Source organism: Zonotrichia leucophrys, chromosome 3 (genome assembly GCF_028769735.1).
Source record: "Zonotrichia leucophrys gambelii isolate GWCS_2022_RI chromosome 3, RI_Zleu_2.0, whole genome shotgun sequence".
Lineage (NCBI taxonomy): Eukaryota > Metazoa > Chordata > Aves > Passeriformes > Passerellidae > Zonotrichia > Zonotrichia leucophrys.
The window spans coordinates 51,273,676-51,298,315 of record NC_088172.1 but is presented as its reverse complement, the minus strand read 5'-3'; the positions used below and the strand labels follow the sequence as shown (position 1 = coordinate 51,298,315).

The following is a 24,640-nucleotide window of genomic DNA, read 5'->3' as shown; positions in this document are numbered from 1 at the left end:
TTCAGCTTCTGGCTTCTGTAGCTGCAGGAGGATGTGATTACTCAGATTGATCTTTTATAACCTTGTGGACTTAACAAAGCCACAGAAGTTGGAATTTTATTCACTGTAGTCCTGCACCCTCTCCCTAGTGAGAGAAAGAGGCTTGCAGAATACATTGATGCTTAGGTGCACTGAGTCACTCTGTGGAAACACTTGTACCTGTCATATCTGTGACAGCGATGTCCCAATTTACATGCTTCACTTTTGAGAACTGAAAGCTTCTAATGGATTTCCTGGTGCCTCAGTTAAGTGCATAAATTTGGTAGGAGGATTCCAGGTTAACCTACCCCTACCATTGTGTTTCAGAGAACAAAATAATAGCATTGTCACCTAACCGAGTCCTGCCCTTCCTCCCTCCCTCCCTCGCTTTTTTCTTCTTCCCTGATGTGATAAACCCAGCCTCTGCCTGCAAGCCTCAAAAGGATGTCAGAGCAAAGAGCAGATCTTGCAGCAGAGATTTCGGACGGCTTTCAGGGACTTTCAGCAGTGGCTGGTCAATGCAAGAGTCACCACTGCCAAATGCTTTGACGTGCCTCAAAACATCAGTGAAGCTTCAGCAAGTCTGCAGAAAATACAGGTAACTTTATAGCAGTAAAATACTAGTCTAAGGGAGACCAAATCAATTTCATGTACAGCTCAGATTTATTTCTTTGATTAATTAGTGCTTTTGCTAATGTTGCTATTGTTAACACTAAAGGTGACTCATTGCAGAGAAATAAACACTTTTTTTTCCTATTTTATTTAGTTTAATTACTGGGCTACAGTTTGTAAGTAGTTATGTCTCGTAAATAGTTTTCCTTTCCTTGTTTCTTTTTTATAATGTGAGAAAAATGTGTTTTAGGTGGGAGAGTACTGTAAATCAGAATGATACCAGAATGGAGTCTTAGTACCTGGAGTTATTTCACAATTAAGTGAATACTTTTCATTATGTATGAAAGTGGAGCCCTTATGGTACAAGAGCAGAGTTAAATTATAAGCAGTGGGAGCAGGCATTTAAAAAGAATATTTTCTACATAAACATAAAATAAGCCCAAACAGTTATGTGGAAAGGAATGACAGTTAAAAGTATATTTTAATAAATCAAATGAATGAAAGTTATTTAATTTATAGAACATAGCTATCATTTTAACTGAAACTAACAAAATGAGAATTATTTAATGATGCTGTTATACCTTTAGTTAGATAGTATAACAGGTGAAATTCGTAACTGTTTCTCAGAAAACACCAAAAGCCAAATCACCTCTTCCTCATTTTGCTATATTCACTTTCCTTTGCATAAGGAGTCCATATAATACTGTCTTGATATATCAAATATTTGACTGCATCATGTTGAGAATATCTTCAGAAGGGCAAAAAGTCCTGGTAATTTTTTACATTAAATATAAACATTTTAGCAAGGCTGGGTTTTTTTTTCAACAGTGGGCTTCTTTTTTTAAATCACTACAGCCCCCTCATAATATATGACCATACCTTGTTCTCCTTCTCTCTGAAAGCTGCCTTAGGTGAAATAAACTTTTTTTGGACTGCTTTAGGACTTCTAAAGATGTCTTGCTAACCTGCATAAACCTGATATTTTGTTTTTCTTGAAAGTTAATGTTCTCTCTGTTAGCACATTTTACATCATTAAGTCACCAATATGTTTCATTTTAATATAGTCAGAATTTATAGTCGAAGTATCTCAAAGTTAACAGACCCTTTGCATTCTCTGCTAAGACCTCCCATATAACACAGAATCAGAACCTGACCTAATAATTTTGGTATCAAGCCTGTTACTCCTGAGCATGGGTGTAACCTAATGTAATACACATAATCACGATAATAACAGTTTAAAATATTTCTAGATAAGACTACTAAATTTCTTTGAGTCTAAATGCTGACAAAGTTTTTTAATAAGCTACAAAGAGATTATTCCAATAAATTGGAATTTTACAATCTATCTGTTTCCTTAAATTTCTGTATAATTCTTGTACCTGCATTTTTCCACACACTTATTGCACACTAGCACTGTGCAAGATTTCTGTGAAGACTAATATTTCTAAACAAGGAAGGTAAAATATGGATACAGAGGCATAAATCACACAGATTGGACATTGGTCAAGTTCTGAGCATCAGCCCACACCACCACATGCTCATGGCAAGTCCAGCACAGCTGGAGCTTGCCTATGGGCAGGCGTTTGGTCCAGTGTGTGCCTGTGTTATCTCTGTTAGGATAACTGTGGAAGGGGCTAGCAGCAAGCTTGTTAGGTAAAGGAGTGAGAAGAAGCTGAGAAGTAAGAGGAAGCTAATAAGGAGCTCTCTCAAAAGCTGTAACTAAGGAGATAGAGAGAAGAAAGATAAGAGAACTTTGCAGCTAGATGAAGTATTTTTTGAAAGTTAGTTGAAGTCACTATAACTTTTCACCAATAGTATTATGTTAACTTATTGTAGCCAATAGTTAAGGTAGAAGAAGCACAAACAATTAGAAAGTGTATAAAAGTCAGCCATGTTCAATAATAAAGGGTTGCCAACTGAGACTTCTTATAGTCTCTGCTTTGTGTCATGACTGCCTCGACAACAACAGATAACAATTCCCTGAAATGAGACTTTTATCACTTTCTGTACTAGTGGTATTTGAGGGAATATATTACCCAACTAAATCAGTAGTAATTGTCTCATGGAGTATGGAAAATGCAGGTAATCCTGGAGTCTTAATGTGTGTATTATTCAGACACTTTGATTTCTGGATGAAGTAGCTGTTATCTCTAACTCCCATCAATACAAACAGTATTGAAATGAATTTACTGAAAATACATCAGGACATTAGCAAGCAGAAACAGTAAACTCTCATCACTGATCAATTTTCTAGCAGCTTGACTTTATTGGGACTCAAAGTTCACCAGCTAACTTTTTTTGTTACTATTTTTAGGAATTCTTATCAGAAAGCGAGAATGGGCAACAAAAGCTAAACCTGCTGGCATCCAAAGGAGAGCTACTGTGCTCTGTTTTACCAAAGGAAAAGGCTAAAGTTATCCAGGACAAATCTGCTGCTGCTAAAGAAGATTGGAAAAATTTTATCACCACACTCCACCAGAAGAAATCTGCATTGGAGGTATGGAACCAGTCACAGTGCGGAACGACTGGATCTAAATTTCCTCTTTGCTTCTATTTGAAACAGCACAGTTTAGATGTGTATATCTGTGAGTGTTTACTATGTGACAGAATTAAGAAATAGATACTTTCAAGAAGTCTTACTCTTCTGCTTGCATTTTGCTTTTGTTTACTTCTGCTATCTTTATTACCTGATTCACTTTAATGTGGTGTTTTATGCAGAAGCATGTTGTTCAGAATCAAAGACAGCAGTTCCTGAAATTCAGTAGTCTCATCAAATGTACTGGGTTTCTAAAACATATTTTCCTTCTGAAAAATGGTTTTAGTACAGGTTTCTGAAACAGCTGCTTATTGAATAGTCCCAGTGGAGTATGCAAATTTTGTTTCTCTTACTGCAAATACGTGAAATGTACTTATTTAATTGAGCAACTTTTTAGGTAACTGCAAGTGCCTTTCTCTGTTGAGAACTCACAGTTCAACCAGTAGGTGGTGAATATCTTAAAATCATAAACTTTTTAAGGTCATAGGTTTTAAGGTCAAAATGTCTCATCTGAAATTCCCTGCATAGAATAGGATAATTAAAGTTCCTCAGCATTCTTGTTTCAAACCAATGCTGCCTAGACAGGCGATAAAAATTTTAAATACACTTAATGCATTATGTAGGAAAGCATTTCAAAGAAAATTCTCAGATAGCAAGGACTTACCTTTCTTCATCTTAAGGTTGCCATGGAAAGAGGATGTTCTCAGTCTTTTTGAGTCAAGCATTTTTTAGTCTCACAGGCTTAGTTTGTTATTCAGATGTTTAAGTGATACGGATGTAGCTGGAAAGAAAATTAAATATGTCTGGGGGAAAAATACATTAAAATAAATAAGGCGCAGGAGCTGTGCTGTTCAGGTTTTTATTCCACATGAATTATTTTAGGTGCTCTTTTATTAAATAATGCAGAATAAGCCAGCAAGAAAAGTATGCAGGCCTGAAGGAATGCTGTTGTATGCATTGAATGCACTTTTTATGATCAAAATTTTACTCTATAAAAAGAATACAACCAGAAGCATTCCCCAGGACTGGGTTGAATTTAGACATTACTTAGAAACATTAGCAGCCCACTTAAGGAGGGCTTAATGTTAATGACTGAAGTCAAGTATTAGATAACTCACATCCCAAATTAGCCTTTATTCACACTACCTTAGTTGTGCGAACTGGAATTAGATTAAGTCAAGTCTCATGAAATCTGTAAAGCTTTACAATCAAAAGAAATTTGTTTCAGCCTTCCCTCAGCTGTGTAGTACATTGTTGCTTCTATTTTGCTTTTTAAAAGTGTTCCCTATCAAACTTCTATTTCGGTGTCTGTTGGATAAGAACAGGCAGAGCTCATGTAATTTGTTTGAAGAGTTTTGTATAATTTGCCTGCAGTTATATATCCTTTTTGTGTTCTTGATCTGTGTGTTATGAATTAGTTATGTCTAGTGCACTGGGACTATTCATAGAAATTTGCATGCCTTCCTAGAGCTTAAATATCCAGATGAAGGACTTTGAAGCAACTGCTGAGCCTCTGCAGGAGTGGCTGACCACAACTGAGAAGATAGTACAAGGAAGTAGCAGTCGGCTCCATGATCTTCCTTCCAAGAGGAGAGAACAGCAAAAGCTGCAGGTGACTTATAAGGGCTCTTAATGCAGCCAGATCTTCCTGTTCCATTCTCCTGGCCTCATTGGTTACTTAGAAAAGCTGAATCATTCTAGCATCCTGACCTCTAAATAAGATGGGAACTTTTTTGAGGTTTGCTGTTGATGATCCTGTTCCATCAAGTTTTGCATCTCCACTTTTCTTATGACATGCTGCTCCATTGCTGTAACCGTATGGTGTGCCTGTCTCAGCAAGCTTGCCATATGTCACTTCTATTTTTCATGGCACCTTCATGCTTCTCCATCTCCTGCTTTCTTGCACCCACTCTTATTATTACTGTGCTTGTGCTTTACAGTCTGTCCTTGAGGAAATAAGCTGCCACGAGCATCAGCTCAACAGGCTAAAAGAGAAAGCTCAGCAGCTGTGGGAAGAACAAGCTGTCAGCAAAAGCTTTATGCGCAGAGTGTCTCAGTTGTCTTCTCAGTATCTTACTCTAAGCAATCTGACTAAGGTAATGCATCCAATGTATGTGCTCCTAAGCAACTCCTGTGATGTATGTGGGGAAAAATAAAGACTGAAATGTGAAACACTGCAGTTGTCTTGCTTGCCTGCTCTGTGATGTGTCTGAGCTATTCTGTCTTTCACATTGACTTATAAGAGTGGAAAGTAAGGACTGTCAACAAAGTGTAACTGTGATTTTTTGTTACTAATTTTTAAAAGTGTACTGATTAAGAAGTAAATCCCACCCGATTATACAATAATCAGACTTTATTTTGATTCTTTCAAGCATGAAGACAGTTTTGTAATAAGTTGCATCTGAAAGAGGCATTTTTCAAAAATTAGCAGAGATGGAATTTTTTCTAGAAAATACAAGATGCAGACAAGTTGTTATTTCATTTTATCCTGAAATGATGATTATTGGCATTGTAACTATTTTCACCTAAAACTAATAGGTTGGTCTTCTAAAAAAAATTTGCCTCTTAAGCTGCTTTTAAATGTTCAAGGCAGGCATAGGCCAGATTTTAAACCATCAGACCAAGAACTGAGAGTTTAACATCACTCTCTTTTTTTGAGCTTCCCACACTTCACCTCTTAATAGTTCCGCCATCTCTCTAGTGGAGACAGATAAGAAAACCTCCATATTAAGATTGTTATTTTTCTCAAAGTTCATGTCATGAAGAAGGCTTGATATAGGCTTATAGTTGCTACAGTAACTAGAATGATTAAGGATATAGGAAATATGTTTTGGAATAACAATTCAATTCAGAAAGTATATATGTTTAAGGGATTGCTACTTTGGCAATTCCTACTTTTTCTGTAGAAGAAACACTTATAAAGCATATATTTGATTTACTGAAAATTATTGTATGCACAGCCATAACAAATTTTCATGTCTACAAAATGAGAAAGTGAAAAACGAATGAGTTACTAACACAGGCTTATGCAAGCAGAACTTGTAGGAGAGGTCAGGATGAGGAGGTGTCATCTAAGGTGCAGGATACATATGGTCCTGCATGTTAGAGAAACCCTGAACCCTTTTGGATAGCCATGGATCTTGAGGAAGGTCCCTCTCAGTAATTTCCAAAGCCTGTTATATTCACTTGATATTTTTTCTCTGTCTCAGTGGAAAAAACACACTCTGCCTTGTATTCTTGTTCACCTCAAGCCTTTTAGCAATATAACTACAGCATTTGTTTTTGATTTGTATGAGTGTCAGTGGTTTTTCAGAAGAATTGTTTTACCAGTGAGAGTCATTGAGGAAAGAGGTCTTTACCAAATATCAACAAAGCAATTTTGCTACAGTGGTGTAGCTTCTCAGACATAAATCTGTTTTTACACTGGCCGATTGCACAAGTTAGCTTCCATTGCAACACTGACATGGAGCTTAGATGTGATTTACGATATGTTTAAGAAAAAGTGAAACCAGAAAACTGCAGCTTTAGATTTAGAAAATAAAAAAAGTACATTTCTGAGATTTTAATTTGTATTTTATGTTTGGACAATTCATTTGTGTGTGAATGCAGAATCCATTCCATGCTTAAGTGTATTTGCAATTATCAGTGTATGAAGCAAACTTCTCTGTATGATTGATGAGACTCATTCTAAAGTCCATGAGTTGGTATGGAGAATAGGGAATCCTTTAAATAGCTGTTGGTGCTAATTGCTGTATGAATTGCAGGAGAAAGTTTCCAGAATGGACAGGATTGTGGCAGAGCACCAGCAGTTCTCACAGAGTGTCAAGGACCTCCAGGACTGGGTTGCTGATGCAGTTCACATGCTGGATTCCTACTCCCATCCTACTGCAGACAAGAGTGTTCTGGATAGCCGGATGCTAAAACTAGAGGTATCGAAACAGGAGTTCAAAACCTGCTCTCTTTTAGATCTATATGAAGAATACAAATATAGGATAGTTAGTTGTTGCATATTATTCTAATAACTGTTGTTCAGATGCTGATTTTCAGTTTATTCAAAAGTAACTCCTTTTGTAGCAGAAAGAGCTCGTTGCTAGTACTTTTCTCTAAGAAGTAGATAAGGACCTTAATGACATGGACAACTGCATATATGAAAATTCTTGAAGTACTCAAATGATGTTGTGTGGCTGATGAAGGTTAAATGGAAGAAGTAGGGTAGTCACTTCTGTTAGTTTAGTATATTTCAATATACCTAGATCTTACAGGTGATACAGTTGATTCAGCAAATCTTTTCCTATAATTATTTGCTTGTAAAATGGTGACGACAGTTAAGAAAATAGCATCTGCTGACAACAAATGCTATTTAGGGCATTATTTAGAAGAAAATATTTTCATTTTATTGATGTCTTGGATTCTGAGCCAAAGATCTTCAAAACTATAAGGCTAGGTCAAAAAGCAAAAGATTGTAGCATAATACTAAAACTATGTTTTGGCTGTTATTTGTTGAATCTTTTGGGTTCATGCTTTCAGGCTTTTCTTGACTACACAGTGTTAAAAACTGTGAGTTTGCAACTGCATAACTCCAGGAGCTGGAGTCCCCAGGCTGACACTGATGACAGATTTTATTTGTTCATACTGTCATGTTGCAAATATATCCTGGAGTGGTAGAACTGTATTTCAGCTCTGTAGAAGAGCTTTGTCATTATATCTTGTTGTCTATATGAATGAATCCTCCTGTTTTCCTTCTAAGTGATGTTTTCTTTGGAATGTGAGTCTCTGAACAGTACCTTTTCTGATATACTCTATGTACTTGCAGAGATTCCACAAAAATTTTCCTGTTAACTAAGGTTTTTATTAATAGCCTGAACCTACCCATTGAACCTACCCCTTTTGTGAAGCTCAGCTGTGAACCTCACTGTCCGTCTTCCGATTCACTACAAGCTGCTAAATAATGATCAGGTTATGTTCCATTGAAGCTAGTTAGAATATTCATGTCCAGGTAATGATAAAAATAAGGTATATCCACTCACTTCTTAGGGCCTGCTAGCAGTGAAACAAGAAAAAGAAGTCCAAATGAAAATTGTTCTGACAAGAGGAGAATCTGTTCTGCAAAATACTTCTCTGGAGGGAGTACCAGTGATTGAAGGCCAATTGCAAAATCTGAAAGACAGCTGGGCTTCTCTTCTGTCTGCTTGTATCCAGTGTAAGAGGTAAAAAGGGAGTGAGGTCAAGAATGATGCTTAGTAACAAAGCACTGTCAAAGCTTTTGAAAAGTAATTTTATTACTTCAAGAGTCAAATTCATGTAAAATGATTGCACATGCCAAACAATCTTAGAAGTTGTGATAGATTCATTTGAAGTAGAAGAGGGGGAGGAAACTCTGAGAGGTCAAAGCTTTATTAACACTTATTGTCAATGTACTCCTAAAATTGGATTCCATGTTCATCATCTCAAATATTTTACTTTGTGTTGCACTTGATGCTTTGAAATCTTCTCAGAAATGAGATTTTTTTTCATGGGCATTAATGGTTGCTCTGTCAAGATCCTGCCTGCTTTTCCACTTGCTGCCATTCCAAATTACATACTGTAAATTACAGTGTCCAACAGTGCTGCTCCTAGTGTTAGAATAAAGAAAAATAAAGGAATAAATGGAGATTTCTCTGCTGAAGCATCAATAGTTGCAAATATTTCAAGTTAAAGAAACCAGGGTAATTAAACATTAGAATGCAGCAACTTTTGAATGTAGGTAAAGGGGCAGGAAATTTCTGATTCTGGGTCTTATGCTTTCAGTTGCAATTCATTTACTAAACCTAGAAGGTGTCAGCTACATAAATTACAGATCTACTTAATATTCCATGTTTGGAAAACTTAATTTCTCTTTGTTAGTTAAACAGTACTGCTAGTTAAAACCTGTAGGATTTTAATAGATTGCTTATTTTGTGATGTATCTCTCTCATAAAAATATCCTAGAATATCTGTATATGATTATATCTCACTGCTCAAATAGCACGGAACTTTCACTATCACAAAAAATATGTATTTTTAAATTACAGTCAACTTGAAGGAGCTCTCTCCAAATGGACGAGTTACCAGGAAGATGTTAATCAGTTTTCCAGATGGATGGACAAAGTAGAAACAAGTATGAATGCTTCTGAAAGGCAATATGCTGAACTGAGGGAAAAAACAGCTGCTCTCAGCAAAGTAAAGGTGTGTTTGATTTACAACAAACCATCAACAAGTACATAACACCTTAGAGGCAATAAACCAAACTGTCTAACTGCAAGATTAATCTGTGGTCTTGTTTTAATGGTGCCCTTTATATGTTCTTCTCTTTCTGTTTTGCAGCTACTCAATGAAGAGGTGTTGAGTCATAACAGCCTGTTGGAGACTATTGAAGTGAAAGGAAAGGGCATGGCTGAGCACTACATTGCTCAGCTTGAGCTGCAAGACCTTCAGGAGAGGTATAAGTTCCTCAAAGAAAGAGCAAAGGTACAGTTTTTCTTCATAGCACTACTTGTTTAGCTGGCAACAAGGAAAAGATATTTTCATTGATCATTTATTTTACAGTTAAATGAGGATTAAGAGTTTGGGGACAGCTGTAACTTACTGTAGCAGAAACCTACTAGGGTGATTAATAAGTCTGTCTTCCTGTACTGAGCTTCAGATCTTTCAGAAGGGTTTTAAAAATCAGAATAGTCTCTGGAACTCCATGTCAAAAGGTTCATTGACTTCAGCACAGACATAATTTTACCCAGTGTGACTGAAATATTGAAAAAATCTTCAGACTTGTGATTTGCATAAGTGTATGGTTGCAATAAATTTTATCAGTCAGTTGTGTGATTCACAAATGTTTGGCAGCTACAGAGATTTTATGAATGAGCATGAACCTTATTAGCAAGTAAACTGACACAAGTGTAATAGGTACTACATTTTCTGATAAATATTGATTTTGTATATCTGGAAAAAATTAGGACATAGATTAAGAACAGGATGGGGTTTAGGATAAGATATAAGGTAAAAAAGAAATAATAAAAGACCTGGTGATAGAGATAAATCTAGGCAATTACCTCCAGTTAACCCAAGTTCTTCTGTGATAATTAAATAATGACTAACACATGCTCAGACAGCTGGCTTTGCTTCAGGATAGCAATGTAGTAAAATTGAATTTTGTTGTCTCAGTGATGCCTTTGTCATGAAGAATGACAAAATTCAAAATTCAGCCAAAATTTGGTTTTTCAAACACATAAGTGATTCAGTGTTGTGTGGACCTCTCTTCCACAACTGCAAAAATGCCATGCTCAACATTATTCTTTTGAGCTTGAGTGAATAAAATTGCTCAGATTTGCCAGAGAGATAGATAAGTCCTGGGAAGTGCTGGTAAATATACTATTCCATGGAGATGCCCTAGTCATTACCTTTTTCTCCTGCACAAAGCTGTAGAAGCTACCTGTATTTGCTCAGTTAGAGTAACAGCATGGGAATGAGAAGAAATGGATGGTGGCTCATAGAGGCAAGAGTTCTGTACATATTACCTCATGTAGCAAGAAGCATTGCTTCTTTCTCCAGATGACTGGGCTTCTCTGTTCTCAGCTGTGGTGGTAGTATTAAGTATTAATAGTGCAATCAGCCCTGAGAAAGAAATTAAAAATTCAAAGCAAGTAGCTGGAAAGTTAAGAATGTTCAAATATTTTACTGATCCTCTGGCCAGGCTGGAAACATGATAAGATTTCCCAAAGATTTATGACCCACTTCTGAGCAGACCAAGAGTTGTAATTTCCTAAGCTCCTGTTGGGAGGCAAGAAAACTGGTCTTTCTTCTCCCGTTCCCACTTCTGGGCATGGACAAGCCTTTTAAAAGGTGTGATAGGACTCTTGTTCTCCTCCTTTCTCCCACTAGACAGACCTGTTAGAAATAAGAGGTAAAGCAGACAGTAAATTCATCAGAACTTGGTTCCACATTCTCATAATTTCTTAGAGGATGGGAATTACATGTAGTATATTTTTCTTGCACTTAGTAAGGGTACTCTTGTGCCAATGTATGACACCTTTCCCTCTGTACTCCAGATATGGTAATATTTTAGTGCTAAAATTTTTGTAACTTGCTCACCCACATACACAGAAGCGTTGTAGTCTGTTTCTCACTGTGTGTAGGGACTGCTAATATCTTCAAACCTAAGATAGTGGATATTCCTAACAGAAGATTCCAGTTCCATTTGCAAAAAAAAAAATGTCATGCAAAAGAAAAGAATGCAATTTCTAAGGCCATATGCTTATTAATCACTTCAGCAAAGTTGATTTAAATTGCAGTAAAAATCAAGGAAGTTTTTTGTTATTAACCACTAAGGTGTTATTTAAAAGTAATCCCAAATCAAAACTCTAAATCTCAGAAGTTACAAACTTATCTTCTGGAATAAGTATTTTTACCCCTATGTGTCCCCCTCTTTCCCTATAATCAATTGAGTCATCTTCAGAATTCAAGTAGTCTTGAATTCTTTGGAAGTTCAGCATCAGATTCAAACCCTTTCCCTTGATGGATGGGTTGGGTTTATGTTCTCTTGGTTTCACAATACACTAAGATATGTATACAAATTTGTAAATATTTTCACATACAGGAGGCTGTAACAAAAGCTGAAGGACTGCTTACTTTACACCAAGAGTACCAAAGAAATCTGAAGGCCTTTGAAGTATGGCTGGAGAAGGAGCAAGAAAAACTTGACTGTTTATCACATCTTGATGGTGATGCCCAGGAACAGGAGGCAACGCTACGAGATTTACAGGTATGTGATGTGTGACACCCACAGGAAAATAAAAGTTTTTAAAAATAAAATTAAATTTAAAACAAAATCAATCCTGTGATGGTATAGTAACAGACTAATATTTATTGCCAGACGAAAATTGTCTTGAGACCAACTTGAAATTGCAATATATATGAACCCTTTGTTGCTCCATAGTGCCAATAAAGGTAGTGGAAATACTGTTGCTCATTTCTGGAAAAAAGTGTCAGGTCTTGAATGAAATCTCCAGGCATACTAATCCTTTCTTGAAAGTATTGAATTTTTGTTAGTTGTTGGTCTATCTCTTCTTTTCCCTATGTGTTTCGTAAAATTTGAAGAGTGTTTTCGTTGATGTTCCATCTTTTATTGCTCGCAGTGCAGGTGCACCTGCTTTCAGGCAGTTCCACTCACTCAGGCTGGCTCCCATAGTGAGGTGGGAAGACTTCCACTGACTCACTTCAGTGAAAGTGAACAGTGAACACACAGTGCTTCAGTAATTCCCCAGTTATTATCTTAAGCTGACTTAAAATGCTTTAATACCCGTTGTTGAAGGAGTGCAAAGTCTGTACTTGAGATATGAAATGTTTATTACCTTATTCGGGATACTGAGAGGGTCTTTGTGTGATTAGGGACTCTGCATATACTTCTGCTCATTATAGTTAATATACAAAACCCATTTTGAAAATATGGATATGTATCTCAAGTGAAATCTGAGATGAAACACAGCTGTGTTTTGTAAAGGTAATTTCCTTGTTATGTTTTCTAATCAGATTTAATCACTTTGTACTTTCTGATTAATTGCTAATAAGCATGAAAAATGCCATATATATCTAGGACAGGGTATCAAAAATTAGTCTGGAGTGTTGTCTCAAACATATGTAACAATAAATTGTTGGTATATTTTGGAATATATTTTTGAGGCCTCAGTTTTTAAAGAGATTCAGCTTTAGAACCAGTCTTACAGTCTGCTTTACACATCTGGAAAGTTTTGAGTTCATGTGGTGAATGGATTCCATCCATCCCATGCTGTCTCAGGCAGCCAGTGTTTCAGAACTGATGAACTTGACAGGAGAGGAAAGAATTTAGTGCATGATTTGTCAATAATTTTCTGCAGTTCAGTTGTCAGTAATAATGATACTTGGTGTGCTTTGTAAGTGAGCATGCTGTGTTATTAGAGGAAAAACTCTCTCTAATATATGTTTAACATAGATAACTAAAGAGAATGCCCGGCTGTCTTCAGAGGAGCCAAGGGGGTTTTTGCCATGTGTGAATGAAAGCTGTCAATGTAGGGTATGTAACTAACTCTGCCTTTACAGGAGCTGCAGGTCCACTGTGCAGAGGGACAAGCATTATTGAATGCTGCTGTCCATGCCAGAGAGGAGGTGATTCCCTGGGGAATTCCCCAGATAGAAGACAGAGCCCTGGAATCCTTACGGCAGGACTGGCAAGTTTATCAGCACAGGCTTTCTGAAGCAAGAAGCCAATTAAATGCCACTGTGAGCAAACTGAGGTTAATGGAGAAAAAATTTCAGAAGGTTAATGACTGGTTAACAAACCTGGAGGAGAAAGTTGCCATCAGGACGGGGAGGAGGTCTGGTAGAGCAACAAAAGAAATGCAGCTTCAACAAATGAAGGTAAAGAATATAGTTAAGGCATTCCTTAAACAAAATAATATGTGTGGTTTCCATGTCAATTCTTGATGGCACTGTGAAAATGAGAGAAAGCTTTTCAATTTATTCTGAGTTGTTAACTAAAATTATGTTTCCAAGAGAGCTTTCTGCTTTCTAGATCCAGGTTCCTTCTGTTTTACTGGTGGAGGCTATAGCAATGTTGAAATCTTGCAGGGACATGTGTAATTCAAATTCTCTGTAGTGTATGACGATGTAACTGAGTAAAAAGATAGGCAGTGGAATGGAAAAGAATGAATATAATAAAAAGAGTAAAATGTGACCAACTGTGTTATGAAGTCCCCACTGTGTTGATGTAATAATTCTCCTTGAGTCGAGAAGACATGGTTCTGAGTAAACACAGGAAGCCATGTTACACTTTACAGTCATCTTCAAAACTTCAGGTGAAATCTATGGAAAGTCCAGATTGTATTTCTACTATCATTTTTCAAGGGAGAAAAAATTACAAGTATTGTATCAGTAGTAATGAAATGCAGTCCATATTGGATGCAAATCTTTCCAGCATATTTGTTACAATAACTTTCATCAGATTCTGGTTTGTTTTCCAGTTGTAAATGAATGTTTACAGCCATGTATTAGTTTTTCTTTTCAATGATTTCCTGACTTAGTTACAATTAAATTCCTGATCATTTGAGATGTTTGAATCAGTCATACAAGTTTGATAATTTCTTTCTCATAGAAGTGGCATGAAGACATTACAATCTACAAAGATGATGTAGAGGAGGTTGGAGTATTGGCTCAGCAAATACTAGAGGAAAATCTCACTGCAAGTAGAATGGGAAGTCAGGCTACACAGCTTACATCTCGCTACCAAACTCTTCTTCTTCATGTCTTGGTAAGTAACATCATAAGTTGTAACATCATAAGTTGCCAGTTAAGAAGCAAATACAAGCTTTTTTAATTAGACTTTATCAGAGTCTGTTCATTACTGTAGACTCATTAGCACAACATTCACATATATATTCAGATACATATACACATAGATTTCATTGGATTAAATGTATTACAGAAACATAATCAGGATAATGAAGCAGACTGCCCTGTCACTATCTTTTTTGATAGTTTCAGAGGAGAAATTCAGAATAAAGTATGCTTGAATGCTGATTGACCTGCAGAGAAAAGTTTTCAGACTGCCACTGATACACATTAGTATGTGGAATTTTGATTTGGTAAGGTGAAGTCTTCAGGTTAGTTTAAGTAGTAATTGCCTCATAGTACTGTAATGAAAAGTCACAATTCAAAGTTCAAAATGTGAGTACATTTTCAGTGTTTAGTATTAGTTCAGTTGTAACATTGGTGATTGACATATGTGCACCCTGACAAGAGCCCTGTAAGAATTATTTAAATTCACTATTTATGAAATAACTCAAAGCCTATATGTTTTATCTTTGTATAATAGATTTTATTAATAAATAGCAATTTGTTGTGATCTTAAAGCAATACCAATGGTAAACATCTGCGTGGTCCTTGTTTCTACCCCTTACCCTCTGTATTTGTTTGAAGGAGCAAGTAAAGTTTCTGGAAGAAGAAATACGCTGTATGGAGGAGTCAGAATTGTCTTTTAGTGCTTACACAAATTGGTATGGAGCTACTAACAAGAACTTCAAAAATGTGATCACCAAATTTGACGTGGTTGATAAAACAGTAATGGAGAAAAAAGTGCAGAAACTAGAGGTACAGCTTTCTTAAATGCAATTTTTGTTTCTGTTCACAAACAGGAGGCTGTATTTTAACATTCATCTTAACAGCTGGTCAAAATTCTGGCTTTACCCTCCCAGAGGAGATAAGACTATACAGTACAAAACTTTCTGTTATCACATCTCATTAGATCATAGTTTGGCTATTGAAGTTACAAGTAGTCCTAAATAATACAGCAAATAGTCCTAAATAATATAGTCCTAAATACTAGTCCTATCCTTCCATAAGGCATGCTTGTATCTATTTTATGTTAGGTTAAAACTTAAAATAAATTCCTATATCCCCAATTCCCTGCAAGTATGCTTGATGCATCTTAAGTCCACGCAATTTTGTACTGAAAAGTCCACTAATTTTCCCTAGCAATTCTTTCTGTGTCTGTAACAAAGTTTAAAAAAGGCAATTTTTCAGACATTTTCTGTTAAACAAGGTTTCCTTCACAGGTGCTATTGAGTGATATGGACATAGGCCACAGTTTACTGAAATCAGCCCGTGAGAAGGGGGAGCGAGCTATAAAATTCATGGAAGAAAACGAAGTTGACCAGTTCAGAAAAGAAATTGGAGATCACGTGGAACAGCTTGAAGAGCTGGCTGGCTCCATCAGAAAAGAGCACATGACTTCAGAGAAGTGTCTTCAGCTGGTGAAGGAGTTCTCAGACAAGTATAAAACCCAAACTCAGTGGGTCATGGAGTACCAAGCCATCTTACATGCTCCTGTGGAGCCAAAGAGTGAACTATATGAGAAGAAGGCACAATTGTCCAAATACAAGGTAAAAAGGGATTACCTCATAATACTACTGAGTTTATTTTAATCTAGTGATTCTCAGTAAATCCTCTGATCAGGTATCCAAGTTTCTTCAGTAGGTACATGAGGTGTTTCTGCTCTGAATGTCCCAATCAGCATCAATGAAAACATGCATGATACCTGCTTCTACAAACCAGACTGAGCCCCTTGATTTGAAATGTGAACGTCCTAAAAAGTCTTCCATAGCTGGAAGTTTCCTGTAATAGAGCAAAATTCTTTTATGAGTACACATATGACTAATTGCATTGATCTCAACAGAGGTGATTGCAGTTGAAGTGAATATAGAAATCAGTTGGTCTTTCTTAACTTCAGACATTGTCACTTAAACATTGACTTAATCAGCTTTCTGGTTAAAGCTGGATGTCCCAGCTCAACTGATATCCCAGACAGCTGCTATAACCTCCCAAGTTTTTATCAGGATTTTAATGAAGTGTTATGTTATGACTGGTTATTCTCCAGTCACAAAAATGAGTAGAAGATGTGTTTACAAACCCCATTTCTTCTTCTAATGATTTTTTCGTAAAATACTCTAGGATTACAGATATTTCATGAAATAGTACTGCTCCCAGCTGAGGTGGAGTTAACTCTACTCACAGCAGCCCATGTAGTGCTGTGCTTTACATTTGTGGCTGAAAATATATTGCCAACAAACCAATGTTTTGGTAATTGCTGAGCAGTACCTACATTGCTTCAAGGCTTTCTTGCTAAAGCTGCCCAGTTCCCCTTACCATCTCATTAAGGGGATGGCTTTGGTGATACTTTCCCACCTATTTTCATAGTTTCTTCCTCTGAACGAATTTTATCCCTAGAACTAGCCACTTCATGCAGATAGACTCCTTTGCTTCACCAGCTCCAGACTGTCAGCCATGCTACTAGCCACTCAGTTGTTTTCACATGTGTGCACAGTTGTTGTCTCAGGGCAGGGCTGAGAAACAGAATCCTGCATTGTTAAACAAAGTTCTGCCTGTCTGGAAAGGATGGTATAAACCATGGTAGAAGGCTGTGCATCAGATCAAAGGGAAGTTAGTGAAATACATCTCCAGTGACCAGTAGGTATGTTTTAATTCTTGCTTGCATTGTAGTCCATACAACAGACTGTTCTGTCTCATGAACCCTCAATAAAGTCAGTGATTGAAAAGGGAGAGGCACTCTGTGATCTGGTGAATGATGTGGCTCTAAAGAACAACATTCAAGACCTTCAGAGCAGTTACCAGGAACTCTGCAGCAAAACTAAGGTAAAAAGGAAGAAACTTCGGGATTCTTCCAATTTGCTGTATTTTTATCCCTCTTTAAGAAATTAGCTATTCATTTCATGTTGTCATGTCTGTACAAAGAACCAGCTACCCTTAATTACTCTTGGTGCTTTTTTGTTTTTTTTATATTTTCTTTTGGAGGGGGGACAGAAGTGACAGGCAAATTTTGAATATGGAAAAAACTACATAAATAAATCTAACCAGGGTAGCTGAAATGAATTGACTGTGGCATGTGTAGTCTTTGTGTTTTGTACCACTAAGGAGATATGTATCAGTGACTAGTTTGTGTTATTGTTACTACTTTTAAAAGCATTTATTAGAATTCTAGGTACATTATTTCTTGAAGGGATTGATCCCTTTATATTATACTCTCTCTTGTTTCTGCTTGATCTCCACAAACACTGTTTAGTTTAGTTGTTGAATAAAAGGCAGTGGAGAAAACAAACTGCAAGATGGATATAATTTAATTCAGCAAGGACATTATTAATTAACACTGATTCATTAGTCCATATGTATGTAGTACTTTGGAAGGTCTAATGCTTCTAAATACATCCTAAAGTATGATTATTCCTAAAGCTTTTAATAGGTTATACTCCTAACAAGGATAAGCTCTGCAAACCATGTTAGTACTTATGTTTGACCTAGGCACCTTTAATTGCCAATCCAGACACCAATAGGAAATGATTTTATTTTTTTCAAGGTTGTTTTTTAGTTTAAAGATACACCTCTGATCTGCAGCAAAAAAAGTGATGCCCCATGCATTAGAAACAATTTTGGGGGCTGAAATTTAGAGAAGCTTCCTGAAAAGAATAAATTCTTTTTAAGTCAGTGCGTACATTCTTAATTTGCCTACCACAGGCCTGGGCAGTATGTACTGCCCAGTACATTTACATTACATACCCTTTGCAGTATGCAAAGGCTGTAAGCAGCAGCCATAGCATTTGGTAGGTCAAGTGGAGTCTTTCAGAGTGTGTAATAACTGTTAGTGAATTCAGTGTCAAGTTGATTGTGTTCATTTCTCAAGTGTTTCCCTCAGTCTTCAAAGTATGGTATTTCATCTGGAATGAAAATACTGCTCGGTACCACAGAAGTAATTATCACAGAAATGTATTCCTAGAATAAATGTGTGTTTTGATTTCTTCCTTTACAGTTCTTGGTGGGTTTTGGCTTATTTGGGTTTTTTTTAACTCTTGTAAAATCAAATCTTGTAAAAACTCTTGTACCTGAAAAATTAATTTCAGTTATTGTGGACCTGCAGGCATGTGTTGAAACCTTAGAGGTGAGAGTAAAAGAACATGAGGATTACAATAGTGATTTGCAAGAAGGTGAAAAATGGTTATTACATATGTCCAGCAGATTGGCCAGCCCGGACCTCATGGAAAGCAACAATCTTGAAATAATCACTCAGCAACTAGCTAACCAAAAGGTGGGTTTGGTATTGGTGATCTTCCTTTGTAAAATAGAATTTTTCTTCTCTGCCTTTGCTCCAGCACTCTTATTGTTTGTCATCTCCCTGTTTTATTTCTCTTGCTGCTAACTGTGTAAATAAGCATCAGTGTCATTAATGCAGTTAACAAATCTGGCTTGTTGTTAGCATCCTTTCTTGGACAAAACTACACGTACAAAAAGAGCTTTGATGCACTCTGATCTGAATTCTGTGTCAGATTTTCCCTGAGACTTCCCAGAAAATGAACCACAGAAACTGCATTTTGGTCATTTTACTCCTGAAGTATTTTTTGGTCATTTTACTCCTGAAGTATTTGTTTTAGCACTTCTCAGGTTGAAAAAAAAATACATTGAAAATTTTCTTGATATGGATCTGCTAACAACAACTTTAGAGATGTGATCACCACATTGTATTCGGTTGATAAAACAGCAATGGAGAAGAAAGTACAGAAACTAGAGGCACCTCTATTAGGTTGTTCTAATTTTAGGTTCTATTAGGTTGTAACTTTTAGTCAAGGTGGTATTATGGTTGCTGTTAGTGAAAATCATTTAATACCTTGATAGCCAATGCTTTCTAGAAGATAAAAGAGAACAAAATCCACCCTACCACTACCTGAAACTGGGATTGAGCAAATATTCAACTCTTTAAATTATTTGTGATTGGTGTGCTATTCTTTAAGTAACCTCTTCAGATAAAAAATTGGCTCCGCCAAAGTCAATGGAAAGAACTGTCAACCGTGAAAGAGCTTATGGAATGAGATATGATTCAGCATGAGATTTAATTTGCATTACTAGACACAAGCGAAGCTGCAGAAGCCTTGAAGAGCATGCAACAAATGAAGATTAGGCATAGTCATGGAGTCTGAGCAGAGAATGTGTACACATTATGACAGTGCTACTGCTGTTTCTGTGGGCTATCTGTGTAAAGACTTTCGACAATGACTTTACAATAAACATGGAATCCAATAGCTTGACTATGACAACACATGTTGTCTGAATTTTTTTTTCCAAATCTGAAGATGAAAGTGTTTAAAGGAGGGAGAAAAAATGTTCTGTGCCGCAGCAAGCATATTTCTTCAAAAGTATTTTATCTGTTTCTTAGGCTATCATGGAAGAAATTGCAGGGTTTGAAGATCGTTTGAACAACCTTAAGAGTAAAGGTGACTACCTGATCAGCCAGTGCTCAGAACATCTTCAAGCAAAATTTAAGCAAAATATACAAAGCCATCTTCAGGGGACAAGGGACAGCTATTCTGCCATATGTAGCACAGCCCAAAGAGTAAGGCTTGTTTCAAAGATATTTTTTTTCATGCCATTTAAAAATAAAGTGTATTTTTATTTCTATGAGATATTTCTTTCAATGGTATAAAACTTCCTACTGTTTCCATTTTGGTTGAGCCTACAGGTTACTGAGCACTTCATAATTCCTGTGCTACAGCTGAATTCCTTGTGATCCAAATGTTGTCTTGCAACCAGCAAAAGTAGTGGCCTGTCAGTTCTATTTCTTGCTATATGCTCACTACCTTCATGGTACACTAGCTTCTGAGGAGCTGCAGCAGAAAAAAATAGACCTTTTTCTATTTCAAAAACTAGGGAGCAAATTGCAGTCTTAGTGTTGATAGTTTGCGTATATACATAAACAGGTCTCAAGTATGTGCTAGGAAATACTGTCTCTCTCATTAAAACCAGAACAAGAATGGACAGCTGGGTCATTCTGTTAAACCAATTAGGAGATCAAGCCAGCAGTCAAAAAAATGCCCAAACAAAACCCAAAAAACCCTAAACAAAACAACACAAAAACAAACTAAACATAATCCTGTACAAAATCAATACAAAAATGTTGGATACAGGAAAAAGAGAGCATGTTCTTCATTTGCATCTCTATTTTTTCTTTTCAGAATCTGTGCATTAAATATTGCGCATCTTCTTCACATGTTATCAGGGTGCAGTGAGAGTTTAAGGAGCTTTCAGCTCTTGTGTACAAGGGCTAAAATAATCAACATCTTGATAATTCTATTTTATCGTCAGTTTTCAAGGTAGGAAAAGAGAGATAATGTGATATTTGAATATGTGATAAACTTAAAAAATGTTTTGTTTAGGTGTACCAGACTTTGGAACATGAGCTCCAGAAGCATGTTAATCATCAGGATACTCTTCAACAGTGCCAGACTTGGCTGTCTACAGTGCAGTCAGAGCTAAGGCCAACGACTTGGACAGCGTTCAGCCTGGCAGATGCAGTTAAACAGGTAAAAGTTTAGCCCTTGAAAAAGCTCAGTTATTCTCAACAAGGCAAGTTCAGATGAGAGATTTAAATGTCTAGAAATTAGATATTGTCTAGCCTTCTCAGAAAGCTGTGTAGCCTCAATGTTCATTTCCAACCCCAGAAGGAATATCTGGAATTCAAAATATCTGTAGGTGAAAAATCTAAGAGGGCTTTTACTAGCTCTGCTTAATGCTTAGAAACATGTTACCTGAAAAATGTTGGCTAGTTAGATAAATCAGATATTACAATACTTGTGTTTAGCAGAGGGGTTGTGTCTTTCTGCTTGTCCAATTGCCCATCTATCTACTATGTTCCTCATGAGACCTTTTCACACTACCATGGACACAGAGTCAATTATCAGGCAATTAAAACAATTTTTCAGTCTAAGAGCATAGAACTGCCTGTAGCCCGCAGTTGACCATTAAGAATTTGTTCATTGATTTTTGATTATTCTTAGTAACAATGTGTTTTACATTGGATTTGTAGCTTGGTTTTAAATTAAACTGGTATGGTGCTAAAAATGCTGGAAAGACCTACAAGGGGAGGGGAAGCAGGGTGTGTGTGACACAGTGAGACCAGCACCTAAGTGCCACTAAGCCGAATTTCTCATCATCTATCAGACACTGGAAAATTTTATAGCTGTAGGAACAGGACATTGTTGATAAGCCCATAAAGCTCTGGTTCCCATTCTCATTGGAAGAGTGTGTCACCTGTTGTGTTGCTAAGAAATAAGCTAGCTAATTCATATGTCTCCAAGTACTTTGGTAATTAGATAATAAAGTTTTTAAGGATTATTGCTTTCCATAATTATAACATAGCAACATTACCTAAAAAAACCAATGTGTTTCTACATTTAATTTTATGGAAAAAATAAGAAGGCAGGGCAAAAAGACTAAAATGTGTGATTGCAATAAAACAAGAAATTATTTCCACAGTCTCAGAGTTTATTTTTGAGTTGTCTTCCCTCAGGTTAAACATTTCCGGGCCCTGCAGGAGCAGGCTAATACATATTTGGATCTCCTGTGCTCCATGTGTGATCTGTCAGATGCCACAGTGAAGAGTACAGCAGCAGATATTCAACAAACAAAACAAACGGTACAAGATAACCACAACAACCCACTTCTAATCCTATTTAGAGCTTTAACTGCCTTGATCTGTTCCCTTTTAAAAAGGTCATATTGGGCAATGGTTTAAAGAAATTTCATCTTACTTTCATCTTAAGTATTTCTTTAAATATAGTTAAATGGTTTTCTCTTTCTGCTTCTTTTTTTTTTTAATTATTAAATCCATACATTACCATCCTGGTACTAATTAAAAAGACAGACAAGTAAGGTTGATAAAGGTACCTACACAATGTTACAAGATGTTGGTTTAAAGCTACAGAAATAACATTCTGTGGAAGAAAACTTTTTTCAAGTTATGTTTTCAAAAAACAATTCAGTCTAATATCCTCTGTATTTTATTACATCTGAGACATATTTTATTGTTATTATTTATTCAACAATAGACATATGTTCATATTGGCCAATATTAATAGATTACTAATATAATAACCATCATAACAATAGAAAATATGATGGTTTAGTTAATGAATCAAAGTACATCTATTTCAGCATATTAATTTATAGAAGTTTTCCTCAATTTTAAGTTTTAAAGTCATTTAATGCTTAGGTTTAAAATAGAACTATAAACTTAAGTTATTGGAAAAGTGTTATGAGCATTCCTCTTGTTTTAAACATGAAAAATTTAATCTCTCTTACACAGACACATAACCAAAGTTTTGAAACTACTTCTAACAAGAGTAAAAATCTAATACATACAGTAATAGCATTCCATACCACAGAAGGGAATTGTGCAAATCCAAATGACCCCTAAAAATATGGCAGAAGTAGTGAATAGCTGAAAATCATCCCAAACATGAGAATAAGACACTCCTTTGACATGCAAAGCAGTGAAACATTGATAAGAAATTACAGATGGTATAGTGCCTAGATATGCTAAGCTGGTTGAGTGTCTAAATCTTAAAGGCACCCGACTGCTGTATTTAGAGCAAAAGCAGCTGTGTCACTATTGGTGTAAGAGGATTGATGGCTCAAATCTGGTAAGCATTCTTATTGGCATTTCAGAAGAGGCATATAGGAAAAATAACTCGGCTAAGCATATTAAATTGAACTATTTCGTTGAAACTTTTATGTAGGGTACACTCTAGCAGTAGTCTTGGCATGCAGTAGACTAAATTATACGAATAATTTAAGCTTTAACAGAGGACAAAGAACATTGAAATACAAACATTCATAAACTTACTTGCTTCTCTCAAGGGTGAATGATTGTTAATTTCTTTTTTGTTGTTGTTTCCACCTATATTTCCTTTGATAGGTACAATTTTTGTGACTTTTGAAGGTTAAGGCTCATTTTGTGGATAATGTTAGCCCCTTCAGAATCTGGTGCAGAAATTGCTTTAGTACAGTATTGTGCTTAGAGGAAGAATGGTATTCATCCTCCATTCTCCAAAAATAGATGAATTAAAGCATTCCTGCTCCATTTCTTTTCTTCTAGATTGAGCAACAGATAATGCACTCACAGTATTTGTCTCAAGGTTGGGAAGAGATCAAACAGTTGAAGGCTGAGCTTTGGATATATTTCCAGGATGCGGATCAACAAGTACAGAATTTAAAAAGGAGACGGGCAGAGTTGGAGCTAAATATTGCCCAGAATATGGTACTCCAGGTTAAGGTAAGGAGACTTTGGGTTAAGAATAGAAGGTAAGGAAGAAATTCATCCTGTGGCTGATATTTTTTTATGATTTATATTATATGCATGTACTGCATACAATGACTTATATGCTCTAAACAAGAGCAGAGAACATAGAGGAAAGAGTGTTTCCTTGTTGATGCTGCAGGGTGATTTGGAGAGCAGAAAACTGTACCTTGGTATTTTTCTGGCTTTGTTTTTTTAATAATAGACAACTGTCAGCCTCCTGATCTGATTTGCATTTGCTTTTAGAGTAGACTAAATGCTGATCACAGTGGACCTGAAGATATTTACAAATTGTGCTTGCTAAATTCTTTTTCTAAATAGTTTAGAAGTATTTCAAAATTAGTCAATGAAACTATTTGGTATTGCTGATCTCTAAAAAGAGGTATGACAGAAACACAATTTAATTAATGAGACAAATCCCTTCATATCTTCTCTCATTCATTCCAAAAGAGACATTTTATGACCATTCTGTACACATCAGTTACTGCACATACCAATAAATCTACAAAAAGATAATTTCTTTAATAAATTTTTAAATATGTGGGTTTCGCATTTTTGATCTAGACTTTGTTTGTATTACTTTTCTGATGTGCCAAGAGTTAGGTGAAAAGCCAACAGCATTCCCTCTCCGTTTCTGTTCTACTGACACTTTGGAACAAAGTCAAAACCTTTGAAGATGCCTCAGCACAATCTGGACTGAAAGCTGTTATATCAGCTATCATGAGAATCCAAGAAGAAGAAGGAGTCTCTATTTCTTCACTCTTTCAGTCAGTAACTTTGGATTATAATGAAAGGGA

The 24,640-nt window shown here is 36.2% G+C and overlaps 1 protein-coding gene across 18 annotated transcripts in view; it reads left to right on the top strand.

Annotated features, from left to right (window-relative positions):
• The window catches only part of SYNE1 (spectrin repeat containing nuclear envelope protein 1), a 295,365-nt gene that overhangs the window by 151,533 nt on the left and 119,192 nt on the right, over window positions 1-24,640 (top strand). For 16 of the 18 annotated variants that reach the window (XM_064708165.1, XM_064708183.1, XM_064708172.1 and 13 more), the window contains 19 exons: window positions 439-616; window positions 2,945-3,127; window positions 4,635-4,778; window positions 5,107-5,262; window positions 6,931-7,095; window positions 8,201-8,373; window positions 9,217-9,370; window positions 9,509-9,652; window positions 11,775-11,939; window positions 13,253-13,570; window positions 14,304-14,459; window positions 15,128-15,298; window positions 15,763-16,089; window positions 17,207-17,359; window positions 18,636-18,803; window positions 19,926-20,102; window positions 20,923-21,069; window positions 22,056-22,181; window positions 23,643-23,819. In XM_064708165.1, the coding sequence (XP_064564235.1) occupies window positions 439-616; window positions 2,945-3,127; window positions 4,635-4,778; window positions 5,107-5,262; window positions 6,931-7,095; window positions 8,201-8,373; window positions 9,217-9,370; window positions 9,509-9,652; window positions 11,775-11,939; window positions 13,253-13,570; window positions 14,304-14,459; window positions 15,128-15,298; window positions 15,763-16,089; window positions 17,207-17,359; window positions 18,636-18,803; window positions 19,926-20,102; window positions 20,923-21,069; window positions 22,056-22,181; window positions 23,643-23,819 (3,382 nt within the window). Of the gene's footprint in view, window positions 1-438; window positions 617-2,944; window positions 3,128-4,634; window positions 4,779-5,106; window positions 5,263-6,930; window positions 7,096-8,200; window positions 8,374-9,216; window positions 9,371-9,508; window positions 9,653-11,774; window positions 11,940-13,252; window positions 13,571-14,303; window positions 14,460-15,127; window positions 15,299-15,762; window positions 16,090-17,206; window positions 17,360-18,635; window positions 18,804-19,925; window positions 20,103-20,922; window positions 21,070-22,055; window positions 22,182-23,642; window positions 23,820-24,640 lie in introns of those variants that run through there. The other 2 variants (XM_064708177.1, XM_064708182.1) reach the window with 2 other exon arrangements.